General features: G+C 40.2%; 1 protein-coding gene across 5 annotated transcripts in view; it reads right to left on the bottom strand.

The window, feature by feature from the left end:
• Positions 1-27,721, bottom strand: part of Grh (grainy head) — a 103,169-nt gene that overhangs the window by 64,463 nt on the left and 10,985 nt on the right. For all 5 annotated transcript variants that reach the window (XM_070306942.1, XM_070306934.1, XM_070306959.1 and 2 more), the window contains one exon: positions 25,435-26,168. In XM_070306942.1, the coding sequence (XP_070163043.1) occupies positions 25,435-26,168 (734 nt within the window). The remainder of the gene's footprint in view (positions 1-25,434; positions 26,169-27,721) is intronic.

The following is a 27,721-nucleotide window of genomic DNA, read 5'->3' as shown; positions in this document are numbered from 1 at the left end:
GCGAGCTTGTTAGATGCGTTGAACATAGCACTCATCTCTCTGAGCGAGAACAGCCTCCGTGTAAAATCCACAACTGAGATAAGATTTTATTTCGTATTCAAGTAATATATTTTCTTTCGTGAAATAAAATGTATAAGTATTTTGTTTCACATCATTTATACAAGAAGGAAGACACAATCGTTTTTGCAATGTACGCCGTGTCGTTTACGCATGCTGTGAGGAAAAAAAAACTATTGCTTTTATAAAATTAATTATATGTAGAAAAATGTTTAAAGAGATTATATAAATTACAAATTGTGTAGAAAAAATTCATGTCAAAATTTTCTTTATATTTTCATTACGTTCATGTTGACCTTTTTTTCCAATACAGTTTCTGAACGCGTTTAAAATATCTCTGTCTTTCATTCGGTGCACCGATCGTAGTACATATTAATTAAAACGAATGCGGAACAACCGCGAGTTAGTTCGGTCCAAACGCCGTACGAGTGCGTGTAACGATTTAAGTTCCGTGTCACGTATTTCAGTTGAGAGACAGATTATAATATCAAAGGTAAACCGCGGATGGTCAGTGTCTGCGAAAGTTAGTAACGATGAGAGAATGACAAGGATCCGACAGACATTTTATACGCGCGCGCGTGCACACACACACACACACACACAGATGGAGAAAATAATTTTGTAGTAATCACGACAGAAACTTCCTGTAATAATGGATTAAGACAAATGATTAAATTGATGACTAGAAAAATATGCGTAAAAAAAATTCTGTTTCGAATAAGATTAATTTTTAATTATCTATTTTCGCCTACATAATATTTCGATAGAAATAACTATAATGTTTCATTTATAATTTATGGATTATTAATTGCAAATCCAAGTCGAAAATATATATTTACTGTCATTTGCAGAAATTCTTAGAAAGAAATTCTTTATTTAAAGCTTCTGAGACTCGATATTTTCTATTTGATTTCAGGTATCGATGACTCATTACGTTTGCAAATAAAATATTCGAGAAGTATTCGATAAGAAAAGGATCGATGCTCCGATAATATCGACGAATTCCTGTGTATATATGCATCGCATCCGTGTATCACGTTACGCATCGGATCAAAATATCAGAGATAAGTCTCGTCCGGCATATGGAAGGAAGACGGGGCTAATTGCGCGCGAAGGCACAAGGGCAGCAACGGCCTTACGAGGGTTCTACATCGATACGCGTAGATAGAGGGAGAAAGAAGGGGAAAGCGAGAGAAAGAAAGAGGAACGGAGAACGGAATGACGAGCTAAGGGGAATCGTTCGGTCATTATGATAATTTGTATATGAGTACCACCTGGAACGGTGGCAGTATCCCATGGTCGACGCTTACAAACCTTCTTGGATTTCTTTTTCTCATTTCTCTATCTCCGCTACCCCAACTGCTCCATGTTCCTTTCCTTCTTTGAAGTACGTAGGCTGCTTGCTAGGTTCGTTTTTGTACATCCTATTAAGAGCCTCGTAACGGGTAGGAGAAAAACGAGTCCGCGAAAGTGCCGACAATTGCGCGACGGCGGCCCTTTGCGGTCATGCACAAAGTTGCAGATTTCTGTCGCTTGAGCCTCCGATAAATGGTATCCACTTTCGCGAAGTGATAAATTATATAGCGGGTTAGTGTTGCAACTAAATATTAATCGCTTCGATAATCATCGTCTTCCAGTTTGAATTATTTCTCCAGACTCAATCTCGCGATCATACGCGCGGATTACACGAGAGCTGTTTAAGCGTCCTACAAGTGCATCGAAAGACGCTCGCAGCGCTTTATTATTGCTAATAGCCAGTGTTACAACATTTTCAGAAACGAAAGTAGCGGGCGATGTATAAGAAGCGATATTTTTAACCGGATTTATCGCCTGCTTGCAAAAAATATGAATTGTTATTCACTGACTCACGTAATAGAGCAGCGTGCGTGCGCTAATAATGCGCTAATCATGCGCAGTCTATTAAAGTACCAATCTTCGAAGCATTTAAGATGATGTTCAAATTACTATGATATCGCCGTATTACATTTATGCCTGTCAGAGCGTACGAGAAATCGTTATTATTAAGACATCATTGAACTCGATTAACTGAACCAATTTTCACGGGAGAATCTCTCTCTTTCTCTCTCATCGTGAAGAAAAAAAATCGCAGTTCTTCAAAATACACAGGTGAGATTTATTTAAATTGCCATCGTGGCCTTTGAGACAAATACTCGCTTCATATATAATTCGTCGTGCATTAATCGTGCGCCGTAAATCGAAAAGATCTCAGAAAGGTCAAGGCTTCCCTTATCTCAGGTAATGTCCGAGAGAGCGTTCCGCGATTTTTACGACCGACTACGAACTTCGTTCTCTTCTTTCTTTTTTCTTTTTTCACGACATCACATTTCGAGAGAACGCTTCAGCATCCAAAGAAACGCGCGTATTAAAGTCGAGAATTGAAGACTCGGATAGATTTTTTTATATCTTTAGCGAAATAAAATTAACATAAAATCTTTTTGTCGACTAACTAAACAAATTTAAGAAATAATTGAATACTAAGTTTTATTAGATACGGGGAAGCTAGCTAAGCTACGCTCTTAAATTGTTGTCGTAAATTTTTTTTTTTTTTTTTTTTACAGGATTACAAAAAAAACGAAAATTGTTTTCCCCGAAATATTTTTATAACAAAAAAAAAAGCTTACGAAAGATCATGGTTACAAAAGACCATATCAGACGAAAGAAAAACATATTACTTAAGAATTAAACTTCTCGTCATTTTGTGTATGTGTGTGTGTGTTCGTTGTCGCTGACGATTACACCTGTGCCGCGTTCTCGTTTAATGCCGAAATCGGGAGGCCCGATTCTCTCTCCTCCTCCCTGCCCCTTTTCCAGTGCACTACGGTGCAGCTCTCGCTGCGGTAAGCCGAGACCTCGCCGCGATCGTATATCAATGGCTATAGCCACGTACATATATGCTGCGCGAATAAATATAATTATAAGTAGGAGCGCAAGGCTGGAGGACCACGCCCTGTGTGTCTCCGCTCTACTCTCTTTTTCTCTTTCCTTGCTCCCCAACCGCGAGGCAAGGCACGCACTACTTTGCGTTGTTTCTTTGTTCTTTCTCTTTTCTCTTTCTCGCTCTTTCTATCGTGCACACGGTGCTCCAACACGATAGATAGGCTTAGGTTATATAGGTATATACATTTCCTTTTCTTCTTTATACCGTTTATACACGCGTCTCGAGCACGCATGTCGTTGCGTGTACGCAACAAGATACCTGAAGGCGAATCAAGCGAGTTCCTTGGAAGGACGTCGCGGAATTGATGGGGATCGTCAACGGTGACAGAGGAAAGGGATCAAGAAAGATGGATCTTTTTAAACAACTTTAAAATAGATGACAAAAAGCAGAAATATCTGCAGATTTTATTTGAATTTTAGAATATTGAAGTCGAATTAATTGGGATATAAAATCCGAGTAAATTAGTAGTCTCACTCATTATATTTCTTTTCGTCTCTAGTATTTTTTTTTCTGTAAAATAGAGTTATTAAATAAATTATATTTAATATTTAATTACAAGAACATTTTGGTTAAATATTATAATTAAAAGTAAAGAGAATGTTTTATAGATATATGATGTTTGCGCGAATGTTTTTGATATTTGGGAAATATTAATTAAATTCTTACGTTTTCTCGTGTCTAAATCATAACTCATATACAATATATGTATATTAAAAGTATATATTAAAAAGCAAAAAAAAAACAGCCTTCATTAATTAATTTTAATTAATTTAAAGCCCTTATTTATTTATAGACAGACAGAATGTTTATATCATACATACACAAATATAATCGATAAATTACCAAAATTTTGAATGTTATGCCGTTTGATTTGTAAACACCCTTCCGTATTCATTTATTTTCTATATCGTGCGATATGGAGTGACTTGACATTCTGTCTCGAATGTTTGTTGTATATAATATTTATCTTCTCTACAATATGTGTGACTCACTCTTATTTGATATATTCATATTACAATATTTTGGTATATTTATATATTCAATTGCTTTTTTAATATAATATGTTTTATTGGACAATTTATCTCGGACATTCGTTATAATATTTATCTTCTGATAACATTTGTGACTCATCTATTCTGTGTATTTATATTATTTTTTATTACATTATAATAAAATTTACGCACAAATTATCTCGCTGGCTCTTAATTGCCTTCCCTCACTTTTGTATGATCATAACTCATATTTAATACACTCGATTCACGAAATGCATTAATAGCTCGCCTGACATCTTTGTTAGTGGTTACATGCCAGTTCATGATTGATAGTATTGTTTTTAATAAAGCAATCAAATTTCTATAGCACGAGCGCGTTGTATACATGCGCGTGGAGAAAACTTGATACGATGACTTTCTAATACGTCATAGAGGTCAGAAGATCTAACCGGAACATATTTTGGAGTCAAATGTCACCAGCTAACACGCGTCAGTTCAAGCGCGGCAAATCCTGTATCTTTCATCGGGGAAGTGTTTTGCCTCTATTATATGAATGAATAGTTGTCATATGCACTTTATTGGATATGCAACATTGTGATGCAATTTAAATGACTTGACTCCGAGTTATGACTTTCTAATGCGCCAGTTATATTGCATTAGTAATAGATTGATTCATTCAATTGAACTTTTTTGTCTGTCCTGAGTCTTATTCTTCCTTCATGTTAAGAATGGTATAAGAACATCATTAGACGGAACAAAAAATTAGCTGCCGTAGCTAAAAACTGCGTGTGGTAAATATGATAGATTTCAATCGTAATATATGGACAGCGAACATTTTATTGTTAGCTATGATATCTCTTTATTAGGTGCAACAGCGAATCGTTTTGCTGCAGTTTAGAAATTTATTTTACAAACCATGATTAGCTATGGTAGCGAAAATATTTTTTGCCGTATATGCGTCGTGAAAGTAGAAGGAAGGAAAGACAAATTATGCGTGTAAATTTATAAATCAAAATATTTCCGACCATTGAATGCCAATATTATTTCATTATTTAGGAAATGTTTTTATATATATTATATATTACATAGATTTATTATCAATGAAATCATTACTCAAGTACAGTACGCATATTCAAGGTGTCTTTATACGCGATAAGAAGAGTATGTTGGCAGCAATAAAACGTAACGCTAACTGTCTGCGAATGATTTAGTTGATACAAAAATTTATTTTTGTATCAACTTGCATTCTTGGACGAGCACGCATGGATTTTACAGTTGCAAGAAGTTATCGTGTCATGAGAGATCCATTTCGTTCTTTCATGCTCATTAAATAGATCTAAAATTGCCGTTATTGCCTTTGAGAATTCACTTAGATACAATATGGATGATGTTTTATGAGGTGCGATTAGTACACGCAAAGAAGGACAATTAGAGAATTTATATTAAGCATTAAGATAACCGTGTCGCTGCATCTCCCCTCGATGGTGAAACGAATCTCTTTATAAACGAAGGATGAAGGCGCATTCACGTTCGTGAAATGCGCGCGCCATCGAGATCGCGTTTCTCCTCGTTGATGAAAAGAATATATTCCTGCGATATGCGATCAGCTGAAACGATCGGACGTAACCACTTTGAGACCAACACTAAAGATAAAGCTCGCGCACGGAATGGTGCTTATCGTGACATAATTGCCGGCGCGTTTTATTCTCGTCGATACGATCGTGCGATTTTCAGGCTAACCCGCAAATTTATTAAAATACGTTTGAACACCACGTCGATTTCTTTATGAAAATCTAGAATATTCGATTATCGTCGAAATTATTCCTAGGAAAAACGGTGCAGAAAGTCGTAGACATGTTGAATCCTCGATAAAACGCACGCGTTCTCGTTAGCCTGCGAGTTCTTACGATTACGTACTTAATACTGCGTGGGAAATAATACTCGCGACATAGATAATACTTATCGCAAGATAATTGCAAAGCCAATTCGCCGTTAGAGCGTGATCGTTGTGATCAATTTTTGAAGCTGCTTTTATGTTTTAGAGAATTTTGCGTTACATATACATGCAATTCGGATGTAAATAAAAATCACAAAATCTTTCTCTTCATAAAAAATTAAGATCCATGATATTGTGCGAAAATATTGTCACGCATCAAGAAATCACACATGTAGCACTTTGAATCAATTTACATTATAAATTAAAATGGATATATTTAGAACAACTGGGAGTGGCCAGTTATGAGTTTAATCAAAATTAATTATCTTCAGAAACTGTTAATCATCATACACACACAATTACATCCATAACGCATGTCAGTTGGTACAACTTTGTAGAAAGATTTATTTCCACTAGACAGCAAAATTCATTTCGGCGTAGATTCTCATCGGCAAATATGAGAAATTTTCTAGCTTCACGGTATAAACGGATCAATACTCCGCTCGGGGAGCACGATGATTTCGCGTTCAATATGTTCATGTTGACACCGTTGACAAACATTTGTTTATTTACTTAATATTACAGCTTCATAGAATAATTAAACTCTCCGATATATGGAGGTATCGATTAAGCGCGCGTAATATAGCGAGACGACAAGTATGTCTCGAGCCGTTTTAAGAGGCGAATTAACCTGGACGCGGGTTATCGCGCTATAATCGCGGGACTATTTTAGCGCTCGTGATAGAGTTAATCCGACAAGTTCAACGACGATCAGCGAAACGAGATCCCATGAGCGTCACTGCGCGCCGATCGCGACAACTTGATCGTGTACCAGCTTGACTGCATTAGAGATAAGAAATGTATCGGCTAGTGAGAGAAAAAGAGACAGAGAGTCACGATTTCACGATTAACTCCAAGTATCTGTTATCGAGCTGTTTGCGAGGGAAACGTGGAAGCTGAGTTATGGATCGTAAAGCGAAGATCCATAGCGGTCGTTAAACACGCGCTTGAATTTGTAATCTTTCGTGACTCGCGACTGTTACCGAACGCGACGTTAGACCTATCTGGATACAGCCTTGTCTTTAAATGATAAGCAAAGTCTCATTTCAGTTGCGATAATCTACAAAAAAATCATTTATTCAATATGGTTAATCGTTATTGATGCGTTTATCGTTACGAATGGCATAGTTTATACGAGTGATAAAATCTTGGCTTGCATAAATGAAATTGAGACGATAAAAAATAAATGCGATGTCACTAATCGCATAATAAGATAACTACATAAATAAAATATCAATATTTAGATAGTAAAACAGATAGCAAAAAAATAGCGGGTGCTTATAAAAATAATTTGTACAATCTCCTATCAGTTCAGTGAAAGTATTTTGATTTTAAACACAATCAATTCAAGATTTAATTTGATTGAGTACTTTGATTTCAACTGCGAGATCAAAGTAGGATTTCAGCCTCGCATGTTGTTTCTGGCATAATATATGATAATTATCTGAGATAAAATCGTCAATATATAATTGCATATTATTATGTTCTCGTTACATGTACGTGCATCTTTCGAATTATCAGCTATCCCAACCTAACGCTTCGCATCCTGTTTACGAGAATATACTTTTCGATTTGTTTCTAATTATGAATATTGAAATCTGTTTTCCCCAACCATTACCCGTTTCACGCTGCATGAAATATCTAAATCGTTTCTCCTAAATAGAAAATGATCACATTGCTAAGAACCGATTTTTTCAAGATTGTAATTAAAGAAAAGGAGAGATACGATTATATATTTTACGGTGTGAAAATATTATTGATTTTTAACAATGAACATCTTTCATGTCAATTTTTCATATTTTTAAAGAAATGGCAACATACATATATGTAATTGTAATTTTTCATCATTCGATATTCAATTATTTTGTAGTCGTGTATCAAACAATTATTACATTATTTGAATGATGGTCGGGCTACAAAATTAGCCAGAGAAGATACTGTTGATATCGCAATCATCCTGGTATATCGACTCAGTTTTTTTGTATTACAAGCTATAGCTATCCTCAGCGCTTTACATAGGCACTATCTCGGCAAACGCGACTTCTCGAAAAGAAAACGCTTAATAATCGGACGAGGAAAATTTATGGTAAGTAGCACGCGAGTAAACGAGAACTCGTTCAAAAGGCACGAATTTCATAATTATGCGCGATGTCACGCAGTCGCGGGGATAACGAGCGAACATCCTCCGCCGAAGGCGGCGGGGACGATAAAGAGCATTTTCACGTCGCCCCCCCTCTTTCGTTTATTCGCGAGCATGCCAAGTCACAATCGGCGACGCAACCGTCGTAAATCAAAGGCATTCCTCACGTATGACGCGAGAAAAACAGCTGCTCGCGCACTTACATGACGCGAACGTCCGAGGGCGTGAGCGTGAGCCGATATGCACGAGCGTGTGTGCACGTCGCTTCGGCGCGAACAATACGCGAGATAGCACAAGGCTCGCTAATTCCGGCCGATTGTGCTCTCTTCGTGGCTGTCGTTCGAGCAACGGTTAAAAAAAGCAACCTGACCGCGGAGATCCGACCGCGGACAGCTGTCTCCTCTTCCCCTTCCCCCCCTCCTCCCCATTTTCCTTGCCTACCTACTTCGCTAGCGTTGAATTCTTCCTCATTGAGCTTGGCACTCATCGGTTGAGAATGAGGCGAAAATGAAATGTGTCTGAAGGAACGCCTTTTTTGTGTACGACTGACGTAGAACCCACCTTCTGTGTATCGCTATCGGTATAGCTCACCCTCGTGAAAAGGCACCGATAGTATTCTCTTTCTCTCTTTCTCTCGTCGAGAGGGTTCCATTGGAATCAGATTTGCGTATGTGTGACGCAATTTATACCGTCCAGCTATGCTATCTAAATTCTACGTTCTCATTAATGGCCATAATTCACTATTGATCTTTGACAAATCTCGACAGTGGATTACATTTGCTTATTAGATCTTGTCGATTATTTAATACCCGTTATTTAATAACCGTTCGTATTTCTGTGATTCGATATTATTTGCAAATTGAGTATATATATATATATATGTATATATTTTCTTTGGAAAAAATTCTAAACGAATTGTTTCGCAAGGATTTATCTTTTTACGTTCAAACGCTAGAAACTAGTACTTTCTCGTTATAATCATTACATGCGTATCATGATCTTTGCCGTTACATAATATCGCTACGTGAAGGAAATTGTATACTTGCTTTTAAATAATAATAATATACTTCCGGGAAGTAAACACGTGCAACTTTTTCCGATCTCTCGAGCGAGAAAATGCCGTTATTGTTATAGCTCGAGAGAGAGAGAGAGAGAGAGATTTTTCGGAGAATTTCGCGCCTGTCCGCGAAGCACGATGCAGATAGATCTCATCAAGAATTCCACGGAAGGCGAGGTAGAGAAACACACCCATGAATTCGCTGGGATACCACGTGTACGCGAGAGCACCCATGCGCGAATAATCCGCGTGAGCGACACACACGCGAATCGCGCACATCAGCATATAAGCCCACACATCGACCGGAGCTTTCGCCGGTCAGAACTTGGGTATCCGGTATCTATTGATATCCCTCTTCTTCTGTCGCAAGTTTCGAGACAGAAATTGAATCCGCGTATAATTTCGATGAATCTAAAATTTCTATATAGTCTACATAATAGAGAGAGAAGTTAAACTTCCTACACATTCATCCGATTTAATGCTAGTGTAAACGGCTAAAAAATAATTCTGTCATATATAAAGAGAAGAGAGAGATGAGATCTTGATTTTTAAATTGAGAGAAATTATCATTAACATTGATTAAAGGTTCATAAAATTTAGATCAGAAATATATAATACATGCGTGGTTAAAAGTTATTTAAAATGATTGCTTCTATGATTTATGTGTAATGTTGAAAGGTTACGAATTAGATTATACTATTTAATCAAAGCTAAAATTTTGTCCTTCTGTACGTTACCTAATTTTCATCCATATAAAATATCTTTCGATTTCGATTTCGATACTTGGAAAATCTCTACAATTTGAAAAAAGCAGATTTCTATGTTGTATCACATGCACAGCGCTCACACGCACAATCACACACAACATATACACACATTCGCGCAAACTTGCATTCGAGTACGCGCATATATGATGTGTGAAGATTAGCTACTTAAAAACCATCTAGTACACCAGACCGGGTCAGAGACCGAACGTACATCATCGAGAGATGTCTGGTTACACTTGCTGATCAATGAGAGAGAAAAAGTGTAAAGATGACAAAGTGAAGGAGCGATGGATGACGAGAAAACGCATGCATTTATGCCGCGCGAGTAGCCGCGGAGTCGCGTGCAAACACACGTGTGGCGTACACGTGTCACCGCGCGCGTCTCTTACTCGCAGTCGACTCTCTCCGTTCGACCTGCATCGTCTATTTCTCCTTCTCGCTTGCTCGCTCGCCCGTCTGTCTCTCTTTCCCTATCGCTCCTTCTCGCTCCTCTAGCTTACTACGGTTTGAGCCCGAAGTGCTCGGTGTTCGAGACTGCCTCTCGCGACCCGCGGTAAGCAAAGCAAACGACCTTCCGTGGAATCTGGACAACCTGTCTGCCCGCCTGCAGCCGCCGCTAAGACCAGGCCTGCGCTTGTTCTGCACACGAGTCTGCGTGTCTCTCTTTCTCTTTCTCATTTCTCGTTTGTCCGTCTCGTTCCTTCGAGGCGCTAACCGCATCGAGGGTGTTTTAACGCGACCCTTGGGCGATCATTAACCTTACAGAGACCGGGTTAAGATAATCATTTATATGTGCGCCGAGTCGCACCGCCGTTGCCCCGCCGATGCTCGAGCGATATCTGAGATTCTATGAATGAAGCCGTACCTTTCTCCTATCCCGTTTATCTATATCTATAAACTGCGAACTGTAAACCAGTTACCAGCAGCTCGGTTTTCAGATCTTTATTTTTTACCTTCTCTCTATGTATTTTAAATTTTTCTGATATTTTGCAAAAATGCAGTTTGTAGATATTACATTTGTAAAACAAATAAATTGATGGAGATAAATCTATGAGAAAACTGTGTGATTGTGATATCACAATTATGATAATAATAAATGAATGAATTTTAATGAAGTTGTTTTCAGCACGATACTCGCATTTATATCAGATATTTATAACTGCGATATAAATAATATTTTCTTTTCTCTTTGTGCATCAATGTATGACAGCTACTTTTTAACTGTCATTGTATTATATTTTATGGCATTCTTGTTATGGAGAAAATAAAATTTTTACAGCGTGTGAGACAATTAGTAGGAAAAATTGAATTTGCGTTTGCGTCAGATGTGGGATTTATGTCGAAAAAAAAATTCGCTAGCTGCGATTAACATGACTTGTCGAAATTTAATATCGAAATCTCTCAGACAGCCGCGGCGGCGCATCATCGTTTATTTTAAGGTCGCCGATGAATCACCCGCGCGTTTCCGAATTCGAATGACAAACGTTTATTGTCGCCTCCAGCAAAAATCATCTTTGGACACGGCTTTTTCTTTCCTCTCTCTTTCATATTATCCATTACGCGCGGCTGTGTTCGTCGTTTCCGTTCGGCATTTGCACATTCGAAATTCGCATCGTGAATTGACGCATCGATTTATGTGCATGTGTAGGAGTGTGAAAGATATTTGGTAGTTTTATAACACCTGCATTTTCATTACGAATAAATTTCACACTGCTTATAGCTTCGTGGCGTAATTCGCCGACATAAATTCACGATAATCTTTTATCGAATCGTAGGTAAATAAACCCCCATTTAAATTCCTCAGACGCGACGACGTTGTTCAATATTCGATTATCCGTCTACTTGATGTTTTTCTCGTCTCCATTTCCGCCTCTATCCCCATAATCGTAAGTTCTAGTTGAGCGGAATGCCGATGCCGGTGCAAATTTTCCTTAATCGCCGGCTTTCCCCTTTATAAGAAATGCGACCAGTGCATTTGAATATTCGAGCGTGCCGCTCTCGCTGGCAGATACAATTTTATTAATTACAACCGCCGGTTATGAAATACACCCGATCGCATCAATTTCTCATTCATTCATTAACCACCTTTATAATTGCGTCGGTAAGTGTTCGGTGGCCGTAAAGTATTTCATACCACGACGGACGTCGATAATTATCGTAGCAGATATCGATCGCCAGGACGGCGATGAAATATCGCGGCGCGCGAAAACGGTTTGCCGCGAAATTGTGGTAAATCGAGGGTAACGCCAGGGGGTTCATTAACAAACCGATCTCGAATGAGCCGATTATCGGCCAGAGTGCTTTCATTAACAGACTCCGGTCGAGCGTGGTTTTTTCTTATTGCCGTCGTCGTAAGCGATTTCCACGACACATCTCTTCGATTATCTCGAATTCGCCGCGAGGATCGTTTCAGGAACTCTTCCAGCTGAGCGATAATTCTGTCGATGGGATGGTAAGGATCGTCACCACCTGTTACATCCATTGCGTATACCGCTGGGATAAATGTCGTTACGCTTTACAACGGCGAATCGATCGATGGATTAACGTCCATTGATTTGTATTAGCATGCCGCATTATTAATCAAATCTCATGGCTTCGAGTGCGTCTATGATTTGTAACTAGTGTCAGATTTTGACACGTATCGCACACATGATCGCCATTCAGCGAAATGTACTTAAGATATCAATAGAAGTAAATTATTGTGAGCTTCGAATCTATTAATCGTATGAATGGTCTTATGTGATCAATAATTACATTAGACATTGCACAAAAATCTGCCGCGACAATTGGACATTTTTGAGTCAGCAAGAGCTGCCAATTTAATTGCGAATAATATTGTACGCAATCGAAGTAATAAATCGCAAGAACAGCTGTTATTAATTCAACGATATTAAGCATCTATCGGCTGATAAAAATGAATGGAGCGAACATGGGGAAATAGTATTGCTCTCTCGTAGATATCCAGCGATCGAGAAAGCCATTATTAAATCTTTATCATAAGCGTTTCGCGAACATGGTGATGATTTTAATTCAGCTGATATTTATCCTTATGAATTATCTTACTAAACTTTTCATTTCGAGTAACGATTATACGAATGATTCTAAAAAACATGATCCAAGCAGATTTAAAATATCTATAAAATTGACAAAGTAGTTAATATTATTGCAATAATGCTGGTAATTTACATTTAAAATTTCAACAAAATTTTCAAGAAATTTAAAAAATAGAATATATAACTGAGTTTAAAAAATCTTTAAAAAATCAAGTTTAAAAAAATCCATTTATTCTCACAAAAGAGTTGTTTTTTATATCTTGAGATCTTCTCCAATTACAATAATAATAATAATTATATATTGTTTTGAATTACATTACGTTTCTATCGAATACCAAATCCATGGTTTACTCAATTCTCCGCGCGAGTAAGATTTAATAAAGTAAGCGTAATAATATACGGTATAAGAATATATATGATCGATAATGATGTAGAAGGTGAAAAGAAAGAGAAAGAGAAAGAGAGAGAAGACGAGGAATATAATCTAAAATCGAGCGAGACTGTTTACATCGAGCAAGCCGCAATCGGCGCGGTAACACCCGTGTTGCACTTTCGAATTAACGGTAACAAAAACAAAACGAGATCCGAATCTACATAGGTACGTAGATAGATATAGATGTAAGGAGGATATGTGATTTTTCGAGCGTTCGAAGACATAAATTTGTTCCGCCGAAAATTCGTTGCCGTGATATCACTTATTGGACGTCCGGACTTAGGCGGAGGCTTGTCTGCCATCCTTCGAGAGTCGGAAACATACGTATGTTCGTTGGTTGGGGCCCGCCGGGACCAACCCGGGGACCCGACCGACGCGTTGCAACATTATTGCCAAGCGTATACTGCGTTAAAGGGTGTTATTACGCGTATCCGATGGCCGGCTCGCTGACTTCGACCGCCGCGGAACTTGTATATTTTCCACGGGCTTTTCACGAACAAAAAGGCGCACGGCTCTCAATCGCGTTCCTACGTAGATAGCGCGAGCAAACCGGCCGCAATTATCCCTTTCCCCGCACCGCGCGCCGATCGTGAATCGCGAAATCGCACGAATTAATGCATACCTGACGACAAACGATCTGTGACTTTCCCCTTCCGATTACGCCGTCTCTTATTCGATCTAATCTCAGTCGCGTCCCGCCGCTGAACGTATTGCGCTGTAATTAATATCATACAATCAGTTAAGGCGGACGCGGCTCAAATCCAGGAGCTGCTTCTGTAATCTGGTCGATTTGTAAAACATATAACATTGGTTAATGTATCGCTTTCATTTTTGTCGCGATGCAGAATATATCTGGTTATGTAATTACCGCGTTTATATTTGTGAAGAGATATGAGAAAGAGAGAGAGAGAGAGAGAGAGAGAGAGAGAGAGAGAGAGAAGACAAAATAATAGCATTACTATAATAGTATTAAAAGATTAATAACTTTTTAGATACAATTTCCCAATATATATAATTATAAACATGAAGAATATCAAATAGCGATAGGAAAACAAATATAAATCTGTTTATCAGTTATTGCATCATGTGTCGATTATCTTGATACGTTCTAGTCGCGTAAAAATTTATCTCTCGCAAAGCTACAAAATGTAAAATAATACGCGATGATTATTCTCTCTGATATTTCGTGCTCCAAAGTAATTATGCGCGCTCGAGAGATTCGTGCGCGTTTCTCCCGTTTCTCATCACGCCGCCACGGGTATCGACATTTTTTTTCTCTCTCCTGTTTTTTTTATTTCTTTACTTTGTTGCGTCCAAGCGAAACACGAAACGTAAACGCGATTGTTTCTCGCCGCTAGATATATTGCGGTCTCTCGCGAGATAACGCGAGCAATTACGCTCCCCGCCCGATCGATCGACATGACCGACAATAATCTTTTAACGACTAATAATTTCAAGCAATGCCGATAATTATGAAACCGCGCTCTCGCACTCGATTCGATTTCCTCTCCCCTCCCCGCGATTACGTCCTCTCGCTATCGCGTTGTAGGCGCGCCGGAGCCGACGACGCGAGAGGCACGCAAAGTATCGAAATTCTCACGGAACTCGCTAATTAACGACCGAGCGACGAGACGCGTTGCTCAGGCGCGCTAATTGCTTACTTTCCTTGGCTTCTTATCGTCACGGAGATATCGTCGCGCTGCGACATAGGGCGTGACTGGATAAAAGAAAAAAAAAAAAAACCGTCGCGAAGATTTGATCGGGATAGGATAGACCGCTTCGTTAAACCGTATCTGTTATTTTAACTTATGGCCGATCGTTCGAAGAACATCGCCACAATTCTTTTTCACGCTTGTTTCTGCGACATGTAAATAGTGTTACAAAAATATTGGGAAGAGATATCCGTTATAAATTTATAACTTATTAATTAATTAAAATATTGTGAATTATATTTTTCGCGCGATATATATATATATATATATATATGTACCTACGTACATTAAAATTACAACTATAATTATCTTTTAATTATCTTTTAATTTGATCTGTTTTAATAAGAATCGATGCGATCGTCAGAATGCGCACGGCAGCCAAACATTTCTATTGCTATTGCCAGAGGGGGATATAGTCTCGCGAACAGTAGGGTCAGACAGAGAGGCGGGTGTCTGCCGGCGGGCACTATCGTAATTCGATAAATGTATCGGCGATTTTGCGCCGGTTTTCACGGATAACCGCTCGCATAAAAGCCTTACGCTCCTCGATCACGTGGCATAATGGCGATCGCCCGGAGGAGGGAGAGTTCATTGGAGAACGAACGAGCGGAATCGTTATGTTGGCGGGACGAAGACGACGAGACGATGGAAATGGCGAGAGCGCGACAGAAGCGGAGCGAGAAGGAGAGAAAGAACAGTCGGGGGAAGCGCGAAGAGAGAGCGCGCAAGGGAGAGCGAGAAGCAGAAGGGGCGAAAGGGAGAGGAGGGTCTGCCGTAAAGGGGGAACGAGGGGGAGGGGGAGGGGGGAAGAAACGGGAAAGGGCGAGGGGTTGGGGGACGAGGGAGGCACCAAGTACAGACGAAGGACAGCGGTGGGAATTAAAAGGAGAGACGGACGACGATGTGGAGGTCCGACGCTTTTCTTCGTAGAGGACTGGACCGCGTCGCTGCTGCTGCCGCGGCGGCCATCTTGCCCTTCGGCGTCCTCTTTCCTGCCCTCCTCCTCCTCCTCCCGCCGTTCCTTCTTCTTCTCCTCCTCATCTCTGTCTCGCGCCGACGTTCAAGTATGCGTGCAACGGCGCATATAGTGCGCGCTCTCTCTCCTCACGTCCTCTTATATCAGTCTACCTTATATCTTACTTCCTCACCTATACGCTCGTACCTTTCCCGAGCTCGTTTATCGCACACAGCGGCGAGTCCGCTCGTTGCGCCGGATGACGCGGCGACGCGCCACGCGGCGCGACCACGCACAATGCTCGATCGGATTATCCTGGGGCCGGACGCCTCTCTTTTAAGATCATTCTACAATGGACACTGAACGCACGTCACTTCGCTCTATTCTAGAACGTGCCGAGTTGAACGCGCTGCATTCTCAGAAGTTTCTGCACGCGCAAGTTTCTTACATTTTATGATCTGTTGCCTGTATTCTGCATCTATTGTAGAATTTTCTATAGATTTTTATACTAAATTGCTAGTTTGCTATCTCTTTCCGTGGACTGAGGCAATACCGAGGCAATACTATTATAGATTAGTCTTTATTAACGAAGGAATTTACAAATACGGTGAATTAAATTGTAATAAAACCAGCATCTACCTTTATAAATAGATACGATATTTTTTTTATTATGCATTCGTATATGTGTATCTGGAATTTGTTTTCAGAGAATAAAACATGATGAGCAATAAAATACGTATTTTTCATGGAATATCAAAATTACACGGGAGATATATGATAATTATACTGATAATTTCTAGATCTTACGCATATCTTCGTTAGGAATATAATGTGGAATAATTATAGGAATAATCTGCGGGAATCTGCGGTCGGCACTTTGAAATCTAAGTTGTGTTTCGATCGTATTGTACGAGGAAAAAGTGTTTTGCGGTTTATTACACGGATATGAGAAAACTTTCATACGAAAATAAAATAATGATGTCATTCTTATGGTATTATTTGCTAGAAAGAAATGTTAATCACTTTAATCTTACAAGTTATATATCAATATATATATCTAAATATCACTATATAAATTCATTGTAAGCGATTAACAAAAGCAAAATTATCTATTATGATCGCTGTCTTATAATTTCTGACATTCGATATATTCCACTATACCAATTTAGCATACCACATCAGAATTAAAGCACGCGTACGGTTGGTTTAGCATACAAAAGACTATTCAATCGGCAAATGCCAAACGGATCGTCTCGTACGCTCTTTGTTGCGGGACAAGTTGAAAGCGATCGCGCGTCGCACGCGGCGTAAAGAAATAATCGACAGCACCTAATTCCATTCATACCGGCTTGCGCTCACGTCCGTATTCAACCGGTCGCGATCCTTGAATGAAGTAGCGTCGTCAAACTAGCGTGTGGAAACAAGTCACTATCACGCGGGCGACGTGAACGCGTCTCTTTAACGGCCTCGTCCGCGATTCATCCGATTCCACTGGCGCGTTCGCCGGTTCATTCAACGTATGAAGCGCTCTTGGTAATTTACGAGCGCTCTGTATGGAAATGCACGGAGTTTATTGATACGGTGCACGCATCACGCATGCGTAAAACATGCCGATCCTGCGAAGCACGAGTGAATCCTACGCTCGAGTATGCGATGCGTCATTAGCGTAACACTTGTTTAATTTTTATCGTTATTTTTATTTACTCGAGTTTTCGATATGTTAGACAGACAGAGAGACAGAGAGAGAGAGAGAGAGAGAAGGAAGCAATTAATAAGGTAGATTTTTTTTTATTTGCACATTGGCAGTAGATCTCGCCTGTAGGAAAGAAATTACCCTGAAAAAAATTTTTTTTCGACATTAAAAAAAGTATTCACTAATTTTCAAATTTTTTAATATTATATATGTAAACTTGATATGTGTATACATATAATACGTCTGAGGCATTAAGTACCAAAAGCGGAATAGCCGTATATTATCGAAGTATCGCATGCATTCCTAGCCGGCGGGCACGTATCGGACGGATTTTCTTGCGTGTGTCTCATGCCCGCCGCGTATTTCATGCGTGCGTGCGTGCGTGCGTGCACGCACGCGTCCTTATTTTGGCTTTTTGCCCCGTGGCATCGCGCACGGTACAAGGATACGACCGATGAGGGACGACTAATTGGATTTTTTCCGCGGGCCGAGGACGCGCGTTTAAAGAGCCGGGGTAAAGTAATAAAAGTTACTTCTCTCTCTCTCTCTTTCTCCCCTTCGCCGGAAGTCCTTTCGCGTGGCTACGCCCCGATCTCAAGAGGGGGATTCCAAATCGCGAGAGCAAGTGCGCGATCTGATGTAATGAGAGCGCAGCCTATCTTCGTGTTCCAACGATTTGCGATCTGAATATCGACCATTGAGCGATGCGTGTAAAATAACAGACATTTGCCGGATGAGAGAGAAGCCACGGAAAGAAGAAGCGAAATAGTTCTCGCCGCGTGACTGATACGGGCAGAATTCTATCGAGCGGAAATGCGAAGATTCGCATCCGAAGCTATAACGGTGATAAAGTTCTCACTATATTCGTTGGCGAATAAAAATCTCCGAGAATCAGGATCGGTTTCCGCGTTGATCGCGCGATAATGAAAATTAAAACTCGTACACGCGGGCGGCAACGGGCAGATAAACCGGTAATAACGATTCCCATTAAATCGGATATTAAGCCGATCGATTCTCGTGCACTGACAAAGGAGCGTCAGTCCGTTCAATAAGGGTGCTCAATTTGCATTCATAAACGCGGGGCGTAATCGACGCGGCGAAGGATATGGAATGGAAACGAGTGGAGAGAAACCGATTCTCGATCCGATCCGACTCGCGGGAGCAAGAGCCGAGAGATCGATCTGCCAGACGACCGCGGCTATCGACGATTGGTTTCACTTCTCGGCCGAGTCTCGTATGTATAACGCTTACTAATGCACGTACGTGCGATGCAAATTCGCGACGACCGTACGAAGATAGAGAGACGGAAAACATAGGAGGGCGGAGGAAGAAAAAAAAGAGATATCGCTCGCGAGGAGATATGTTAACACAGGCGGGCGATACGTACGGCAGGCCTTGTATTTGTGTACGCACGTGTACACGATCTACACTATTGCGCCATATTATAATCACTCACGAACGCAAACGAACGAATTTGTCTTTACATCAGCCGATTTCCATTTGTGAGTGATTACGGTATATATATATATACATCGCGGTATGCCTTCGTGATTATGTATGTATATTCGCTTTGTTGTTTGTTTTACATCGATATATGTATGAAAAAAAGGCGTTATGAAATCGGCTCGAAAGATTCTAATCTCGGATTTTAGTCGCGTTTTCGTAAAATCGGCGTGAGATAGACGGTGATTCAATTTCTTGGGATACTTGTGCGAATCGTTCTCATTAATGAATATATTAATTAAGTATTCCTTTTTTATCGATTATAACGTATAATTGTGTACAATTACGTGAAACTATAGAAGTGCGATGTAAATTAGAGATGTTTAATAATGCTCTGAAGAAAAAATTAATAAAATATTTTTTGATGTTTTAATATCTTTCTCATGAAGACGTCATTAATTCACTTGACTTAATCGAACATTAATTGCTTTATAATAGACAATACTTATCACAAAGACTCATATCATGATACTTATTTTGTGATAATAATTTCAAATGAAAAATTTGGAAAATTATAAAAAAATTCTATACAATTAATGACATTAATGATATTTTTCGAATGACATAATTCGTGGTAAACGCAAACGTAATAACGGCGCGAAATAAGATCGATGTCACAGTTAGACATATAAGTTACTTGAAATAAATTTTCCTTTCCGACGTATCTATATAGAACAAACATGGAAGCGACTGCAGAGTCGCTTCGTGGAACGAGATACGGGATGTACAAGAAATGAACGAGAGATGTACGATGAGGGACAGACCCGGGACGGGACGAGGGACGACACGGCTTATGTTTCCACGAACGAAACAGTTTTTATGTCGGTGCACCGTCATTACGGCAATTTGGCGCGCGTACAAAACGTTAGCCTCCGGTAATCCAAAAATTCGCGGGAGATGCGATTCCATTTCGAGTGTACACTTAAGAGAGTATCCACGCGATATAATTCGCGAACGCATCGTTTCGCAAGCAAGATACATTCACACGGCCTGTTTATATCGATTGATCCTTAATCGCTGTCGATAATACGTAAACAATATATTCGACGTTCAGGCTCCCCCCACCACCCCTTCTTCCCCTCCCCTTGTTTCGCGCACGTGTGTAATATCGTTACTTTATGATAACATATTATTAATAGCATTTATGCGCCAATTAAAATATAACAAACAACTTTATTACATTCATTAACGTTATGTTATGCTATGCATTCTATTTTTTTCTCATGTGTGTGCGTATGTGGCAACCGTATAATTTTCCAACATTATGCATAGAGAATCATATCAACGTTAATTGATAATCATTTGACGTAGACGCTCCGCGCTGAATGCGACATTCATAATTTACATAATGTAGCGTCTTCACGTTCGCGATGCCGTCAGCTACGTAACCCCGCGCTTCTTGAGAAGCGTGAGGAAAGCGGAGCTGAAAAATTCCGTAGCCGTGACACGCGGGCGTTCTCGAAACCGATCTCACCACGCCTGCAGGTATACATGGATATATCGTGCTTCCACGCCGGCGTTAATAGGCCACCGGTAACTTACACCGGTATATATACGATGGCCGAACGCGCGCTGTATATGGTGGGATACAAACCCAGAGAAAAGAGAGAAAGAGAAAGAGAGAGAGAGAACGTCGGGGTTATAAACGTAGAAACGCCCCGTAGGGAGATCTGTCAAATAAATAATCCACGAAAAGCGCGGCGTGTATGCGTGTGCGGCGGTGTGTATGACGTCACATCCTCGAAAACACTATTATTATACCTCCAACCACCTCCGCCGGCGTATTAACATAGATTACGCCGCCGCGGCCCTCAAGCGGTGCTCGGTCCTCGCCATTAGGCGATTGTGCGGCTATTGTGGTTACCGCGGCGGCATACTCGCGCACACGTGGGACAAAGATTATATTTGCGCGAGCGCGTCCCATTGACGAGGAAAACACGGTGATCAGCGATGTGTGAAGCCGTCGCCGCGCGAACATTATAATTTCGCGGAGGGAAAAACCGTCGGCGCCGATCGCGAGAGTCGGAATGCCTCAAGATACAACTATCGCGTTTTTCGCAACGCGTAGGAGTAACGTCGTAAATTTTGCCCATGCAAATTACTGAATCGCAAAAACTACAAGGCTTATAGATATCTCGTATGGCGCGATATTCCTTGAACGTTTTTAATATCCATTATGGTACACAGACACACGTGGGTCGCTGATAACATCGCGGCCAACGTGACGGTGATTCGAGAAAAAGAGACGGTGATCGATCGGCGCAATGGGTCTGTGTGTCGTGCGTTATTTATAAAATGGCAGAGAAGTAGTCGTTCTCGATTAGTTCTTCAGCGAGTGTATCATGACGTCTCGGAGCGTTTGGCTAATTGAAAAATATGACGGAATGTGTACAAATATATTAAGGAATATATTAAACTATATTGGATTTTTTTGAACCAAGAAAGTAATCAGAAATAAAGTATGAATTATGTAGGAATTAAAAATTTTTTCTTTTTTCTCTCAATATAGCGATTATTATTATTATTTTTTTTTTTACACAAATAAATAGATTCAAATATAATCTCATAATTCTACGTAAATCCAGAACAATAAAAATATTTTTTATTGTTTTTTTTCATTGACGCAACAATTTATTTTTAAATGTATAAGTTCTTTTATAACGCGTAATTTGAAATGTATCAAGTACAAGAGAGAGATGAGGATGATTCGGGATCAAAATTCAGTCAGTCGATTTGAAACTTGTCGTCGAAAGCAAAATCTATTCTCCCCACGCTACTTTTAAGCTACTTATTCCACGGCTTAACTCGTTCGCGATTGCTCGTCCGACGGCTAAATTCGAGACAGATTCACAATTTAAGATGGATCAATCCGCATGCCCTGACGGATAATCTTCTCTTGGAAGAAACTTTAATTAAAGGGATGAACTAGCGTCGAGGATAAGTAGACATATCCTCTGTGTATTGACAATAAAACGTACATACAGATTTTGCAATTATCGATTCGCATTTGCTTTATTCATCCATGACAACATAATTGCTTCATTCTCCTTTTTAATTTTTTTGTTTTTATTTTGAGGATTAATATCAATTATTCTCGCATTATATTGCTTCACAATATAATTTAAAACTATACTAAAACTTATATATATATATATATATATTTTACTTTACATACATTTACAAATTATATTTTACGAAAAAGTAGACACACACAGTGAGAACTATAAACTTGTTTAAAAAAATTAAATACATAAAAGGAGACGGGAACGGGAATTCGCGAGAGAAACTGATTTTCTTGCTTCCTTCTTGAGGCCATGGATGAATGGAAAGAGAGTGTTCCTGGTATTCTTTTTCTCTCTCTCTTCATTCCTACGGCTATGGACGACCCATAGAAAGAGAATGAGAGAACACGAAGGGGATCTTTTTTGCGAGAGCACTGCGTTCTGATCATGGAGGACTAGACAAAGAGAATAGGGAGGAGAGGAACCACTAAAGGTTTTTTTTTTCCATTCTTCTCCTCGATTCGATTCCGAAGAACAAAAGAATTCTACTTGGAATATTTTCCTTGTTGCACAGGAAATTGCTTATTAATTATTTATTATGTTTGTTTAAAGGTAAACGAAAAAAAATGAAATATTTTGCATTCGTGACGATAGTTTCATTAGTTGAAAGATATAACATGGAAAATATATATTTTGTTGTTTTAAAAAGTAATAATAAATTTAACAGAAAAATTCTTCGCGTATATTACATCATATTAAATGTTTCATCTTCATTGATAACATGAAAGAAAATCATATTCAACGTCAAAAATGCGAATGAATCGTATGATGAGATCTCTTCAAGGTCTCCTTTTTCTCTCTCTCTGCTGCTCGTCTCGATCGTCGTCGAAACGCAGTGACGCGTTCGAAGGTGCGAAGTGAAAGGGAACTTGAATTTTCGAAGATCGCTAAGAGGAGACACCTCTTAGCGAGAGAGGAAGCAGTCGTCGTTTCTCGGGAATGAGTCGGCCGATTCTTTTTCAAACCGTGTTTTGACGAAAAAATCGCAAGGCGAAGAAGAAATACAGGAGCGGCCCGCGCTTCGTTTGGTGAACGGTCGGCGCGAGAAGGAATCTCATTCGAGTGGAATTCGGCAGGCGAGCTCTCATATGATAACACGCTTCGTAATAACGGGGTGCGCGCGAAAAATATGCGTTCGCGAGAAGTGGTGCGATTTTCTTCTCTCTCTCTCTCTCTTTCTGTTTCTCTTTTTTTGCCGTACCGTTCAAGGTCTTCGCGCGTGCATATCTCACGCCGATTAATTACGGCTGATTTTTATTGCAAAATCGCAAAGTGGCGCGCGCCGGTGTGTGCGGAGTTAATGGTTATTGGCTCGGGATATTCCACGCATGCGGCGGATTGTCGGCGAGTGGAACGCGCGCGCGTAATTCGCGCGCATACGCGCATACGAGATATATCGTATAGAGCCTCTCCCGTGTCATAATAATAAATTCTACATAGCAACGTGACTTATCCGCGCCGCTCGCGGCCAAGTACGCGCAATAATTGTTAATTGTCAACGCTGATACACGCGGCAGATAATACTCCGCTCCTCTGACGTTATATATATATATATACTATCGTTCTGATTTTTTTTCTTTTTGCCGCGCTCGTCCTACCGTCCGTGTATAAACAGCCAGGATAATTCGCTAATGAGGAAAAGATGATTTCGATAAAAAGAGATATTATTAGTCCTTATTTACCAAGATGTTTCGTTCGATATGCGAACGTCATTATCTCAAATTGTCTATATTTAATTTATGCCTCTTCAGGAAAAATTCAATCAGTACGATCGTTATTCAATATCGAATAGATGAATAAATGTTTAATCTCTCGATCGATTTAATCTGATCATGCGATTATTTTCAATTACAAATTGGATGAATATATTTGAATCACCAATCTGCGAGGAATATTTAATTTCTTTAGAATAAATTCGCGTAACTCGTAAAAGTTCGCTCGCAAAAATTCGTTTCGGTCGCAGTGTCGTAAATACGCGCGCTAACGAACCACTGAATCTCTAAATTCGTTTGACAAGACCGTAACAAGCTCCGAAGCTGACATTTAGCTTATTCCCCCATTTTTTCGTTCTGACCTTTGCCGCGTCTCTTCGGATTCTCTCGTTTTAATATACTATTACATTGAATATCTTGAGGCAATCTCGACAAGGAAAGTATGCTTATGTCCGGTTTGTGATCACGTCTTCAAATGTCTTTCGCATCGTTACGAACAAACATGATTCATTTCAATTAATTTTTTTCTTTACCACTGTTATATTTATAACGCGTCTAGCGAGACAGATATTAAGCGCAGTTCCGGCGGCAACATCTAGTTATCAATTTTTAGTTTCGTCCACAAACGCACACGGCGAGCCATTCGGTATGTAGCAATATCTTTTGACATACTTCATGCACATATGGAGATACGTGTTAATGAAAAACGCTAACGTCTATGTTGCCATCAACTGCTTTTCGTGTCCGCGTTGCGGTCTGCATCCGCTGTGCAGATAGATAAACCGCAAAACGCATTGTGAGTCAATAATCGGGGAGAGGATGAATTACAACCTGTCGCGCGTCTCTCGAATATATCATCATCAAATGACTGTTATACAGTCAAGATGGACTTAATTATATTTGAAATATGCATATAGGAGATTTTTCTATGACATAAACATATGAGCGATGATGTTGCATACAATTATTAAATTTTTCACCACTAATAAATAAGAATATATACGAGATAATATGGAAATTGTATTCTCGCATTAAATTATATCGTCATGCACACGCGCTTTTCTGTTTTCCGTTAGGTAAGAACTTTCGTTCGCGCAAGCATTTCATTTCAATTTTGAATTATTCTTCCGTCGAATTAATAGCTCGAGGTAGGCATTAGCATCATATAAATAAATGTTTATCGATTTCGCGCAACTTCCCTAAATATACGCTTCTCGACTTTCGTAAGAACAGTCACGTTCGTGGATAAGGAGATTGATTGAATTTAGAAGAAAGGAAAAAGATCATCTGTGAGTAAGTGCAAATTAGTAAACCGAAAAGGAGGAAAAATTGAAAAAACTTACCCAACACGTAGCGAAGCTGTGGCAGCGGCAGTGAGCGTCAGTTGTTGCGCGGCCGCAGCCGCACCGGCGACGGCCGGATCGGCGGCGACGAGCTCTGAAAGCACGAGCACCGTCGTCGTGGGGGTCGCGGCTCCGCCATTCGGTACGGACGCGCTCACGGCGTGCCGTACCGTCGGCGGCAGATTATCCTCGTGTTGCAGTTGCAGCTGCGGATAGTGTAGCTGAAGAGCGGTCGCGGCAGCGGTGGCCGAGACGGCGGATCTCGGGGTGACGCAGGCCGACGGCGGAGACGGCGACGGCGGCGACGGTCGCGGCGGCGGATATTTGACCACCTGCACCTCGTGCTCGTTCTCATAAATGATCTCCTTGTCGTGGGTGTACATGACCGTCTTCTGGCCGTCGTTGTAGATCAAACCGGCGGCTGTCTCGCTGACAGGTGTCACTCGACCATCCGAGTCATCCGTCGCCGTGGCGTTCCGCTGCTGCGCATCGTCCGAATCGCTCCCCTGAATGTGCTGCTGCTGTTGCTGCTGCTGATGATGATGATGGTGATGGTGATAGTGACTATGATGGTGATGGTGATACTTCGGATGGAGGGTGTGAACAGCCGCCGGTTCGTGCAGATCGAGCACATTCACCGGCTGCATGGTCGTCAGCAAGACCTGCTGCTCGCTCTCGTTTTGATTTGGGTTGCTCAGAGAGGAGGACGCCGGCGAGACTGGCGCCTCCTGCACCTGTAATATAGGTAGCTAGGGTCATCGTCGCAGCGCGTACATATTGCACGAATGTAAAATTGTTATTGACGGACAGAGGATTTTGCGAATTCGTCATGAATGTTGATTAAACATAAATGTGGCGCGGCGATCGCTTCCAATTTGATTTTATTCTTGTATCAAAAACATATTTATCAACAATACTTTTCTCATCATATTCTTTTAATATAAAAGAAAAAAGTATGTAATTATCGCAATGCGATCGTGACATCATGCTCTATAATCGCATAAAAATATATTGGTCGCATTACATCGAATAATAATGAGAAACCTTGATCTTTATGCGATACCGGTCACCCCCTCTTTCCTCTTCACTCGCTTTGCGAGGGAGTTTCATTTTTTTCTGAAATTGTACATTCGTTCTCAGCCGCCACTTGTGCATATAAGCGGGATTAAATCATTTACAAGCACAATGATAACGGAGCTTAAACACACTGCATATAATCGGTACTAATTTATTAATCGCATTAACAGTGTGATTTACGACATTAGAATTTATATGCCCGAGTGTCCCGGATAAGGCCGTTTCTATGTGTGTACGTATCATGTGTGCGTATTGCAACAACCCATAACATTTTAGAATGCTGATAATATCGTGATAGAAATTATACTAATATTCTTGATGCGGCGCGCACACGGTCCGCGATCTCTGTTACGTACCGTCACAGTCATCCCCTCGTCATAATTAATCGTCCGTTGTTTGTAAAACGCGCGCCGAGAAATCTTTGCAGCACATTCAAAGATGAAATGATTATAGGCACGATATAGGTAAGTTTCACTCGCTTGCAATTCTCCACGGGATGATCGCCACATTGCGCGCGCCGGCTTTCTTCGCCGCGAGATTCAGGAAGAAGTTAACAGCGGCACTTTACAGCTTTCATTTCCCAGAAACTGACGATCCATCCTTTCGGGCCACATCGTCCGCGCGTCGTCATTATCTAATCGCTGATACAAGACGGGTATCATTGCGTCGAGATTTATATTGTTGCCCAAAAATCGACGCGCCCCTTCCATGACAACTTTTCACCAAACGACAGTTGTGTGTGGATTAAATGCGGCCGCGAGTAGATTAAATGCATCGGTGAATGAAAAATTAAATAATTTCGTTGAATAATTTTTATTCTGAATAAAATTATTCTTACCACAAGTTTCCATATTTCATGAATATCAGATAAAGTCTAAATTTTTTTTTTACAAAGCTTTTCTTCTCGTACGCAATCAACAGCGAATAAAATTGCAAAAGTTATTCATGAATTATAGAATCTCCGCGACTAAAAAAGTTCAGTCGTTGAATAATAAAGAGAAGTCTGATTGGAATTTTGCTAAAGCTTCTATTCTTCTATTGAGAGATTATACTGCTCATAAAATAGATATTCTAAATAAGTAGTATATAGTTAATGGTCAATTTCTCTGACAACGATCAATTTACCGATGCACCTGATTCCCGAAGTTAGCGCGCGCGAAAACCCCATCGACCCGTATGAATAAGAATACGGTACAGTAATGACATCGTT

Source organism: Polyergus mexicanus, unplaced genomic scaffold (genome assembly GCF_030449975.1).
Source record: "Polyergus mexicanus isolate NDT 795.1 unplaced genomic scaffold, iyPolMexi1.0 SCAF_2, whole genome shotgun sequence".
NCBI classification, from domain to species: domain Eukaryota; kingdom Metazoa; phylum Arthropoda; class Insecta; order Hymenoptera; family Formicidae; genus Polyergus; species Polyergus mexicanus.
This window is presented reverse-complemented; position numbering and strand designations above follow the sequence as displayed.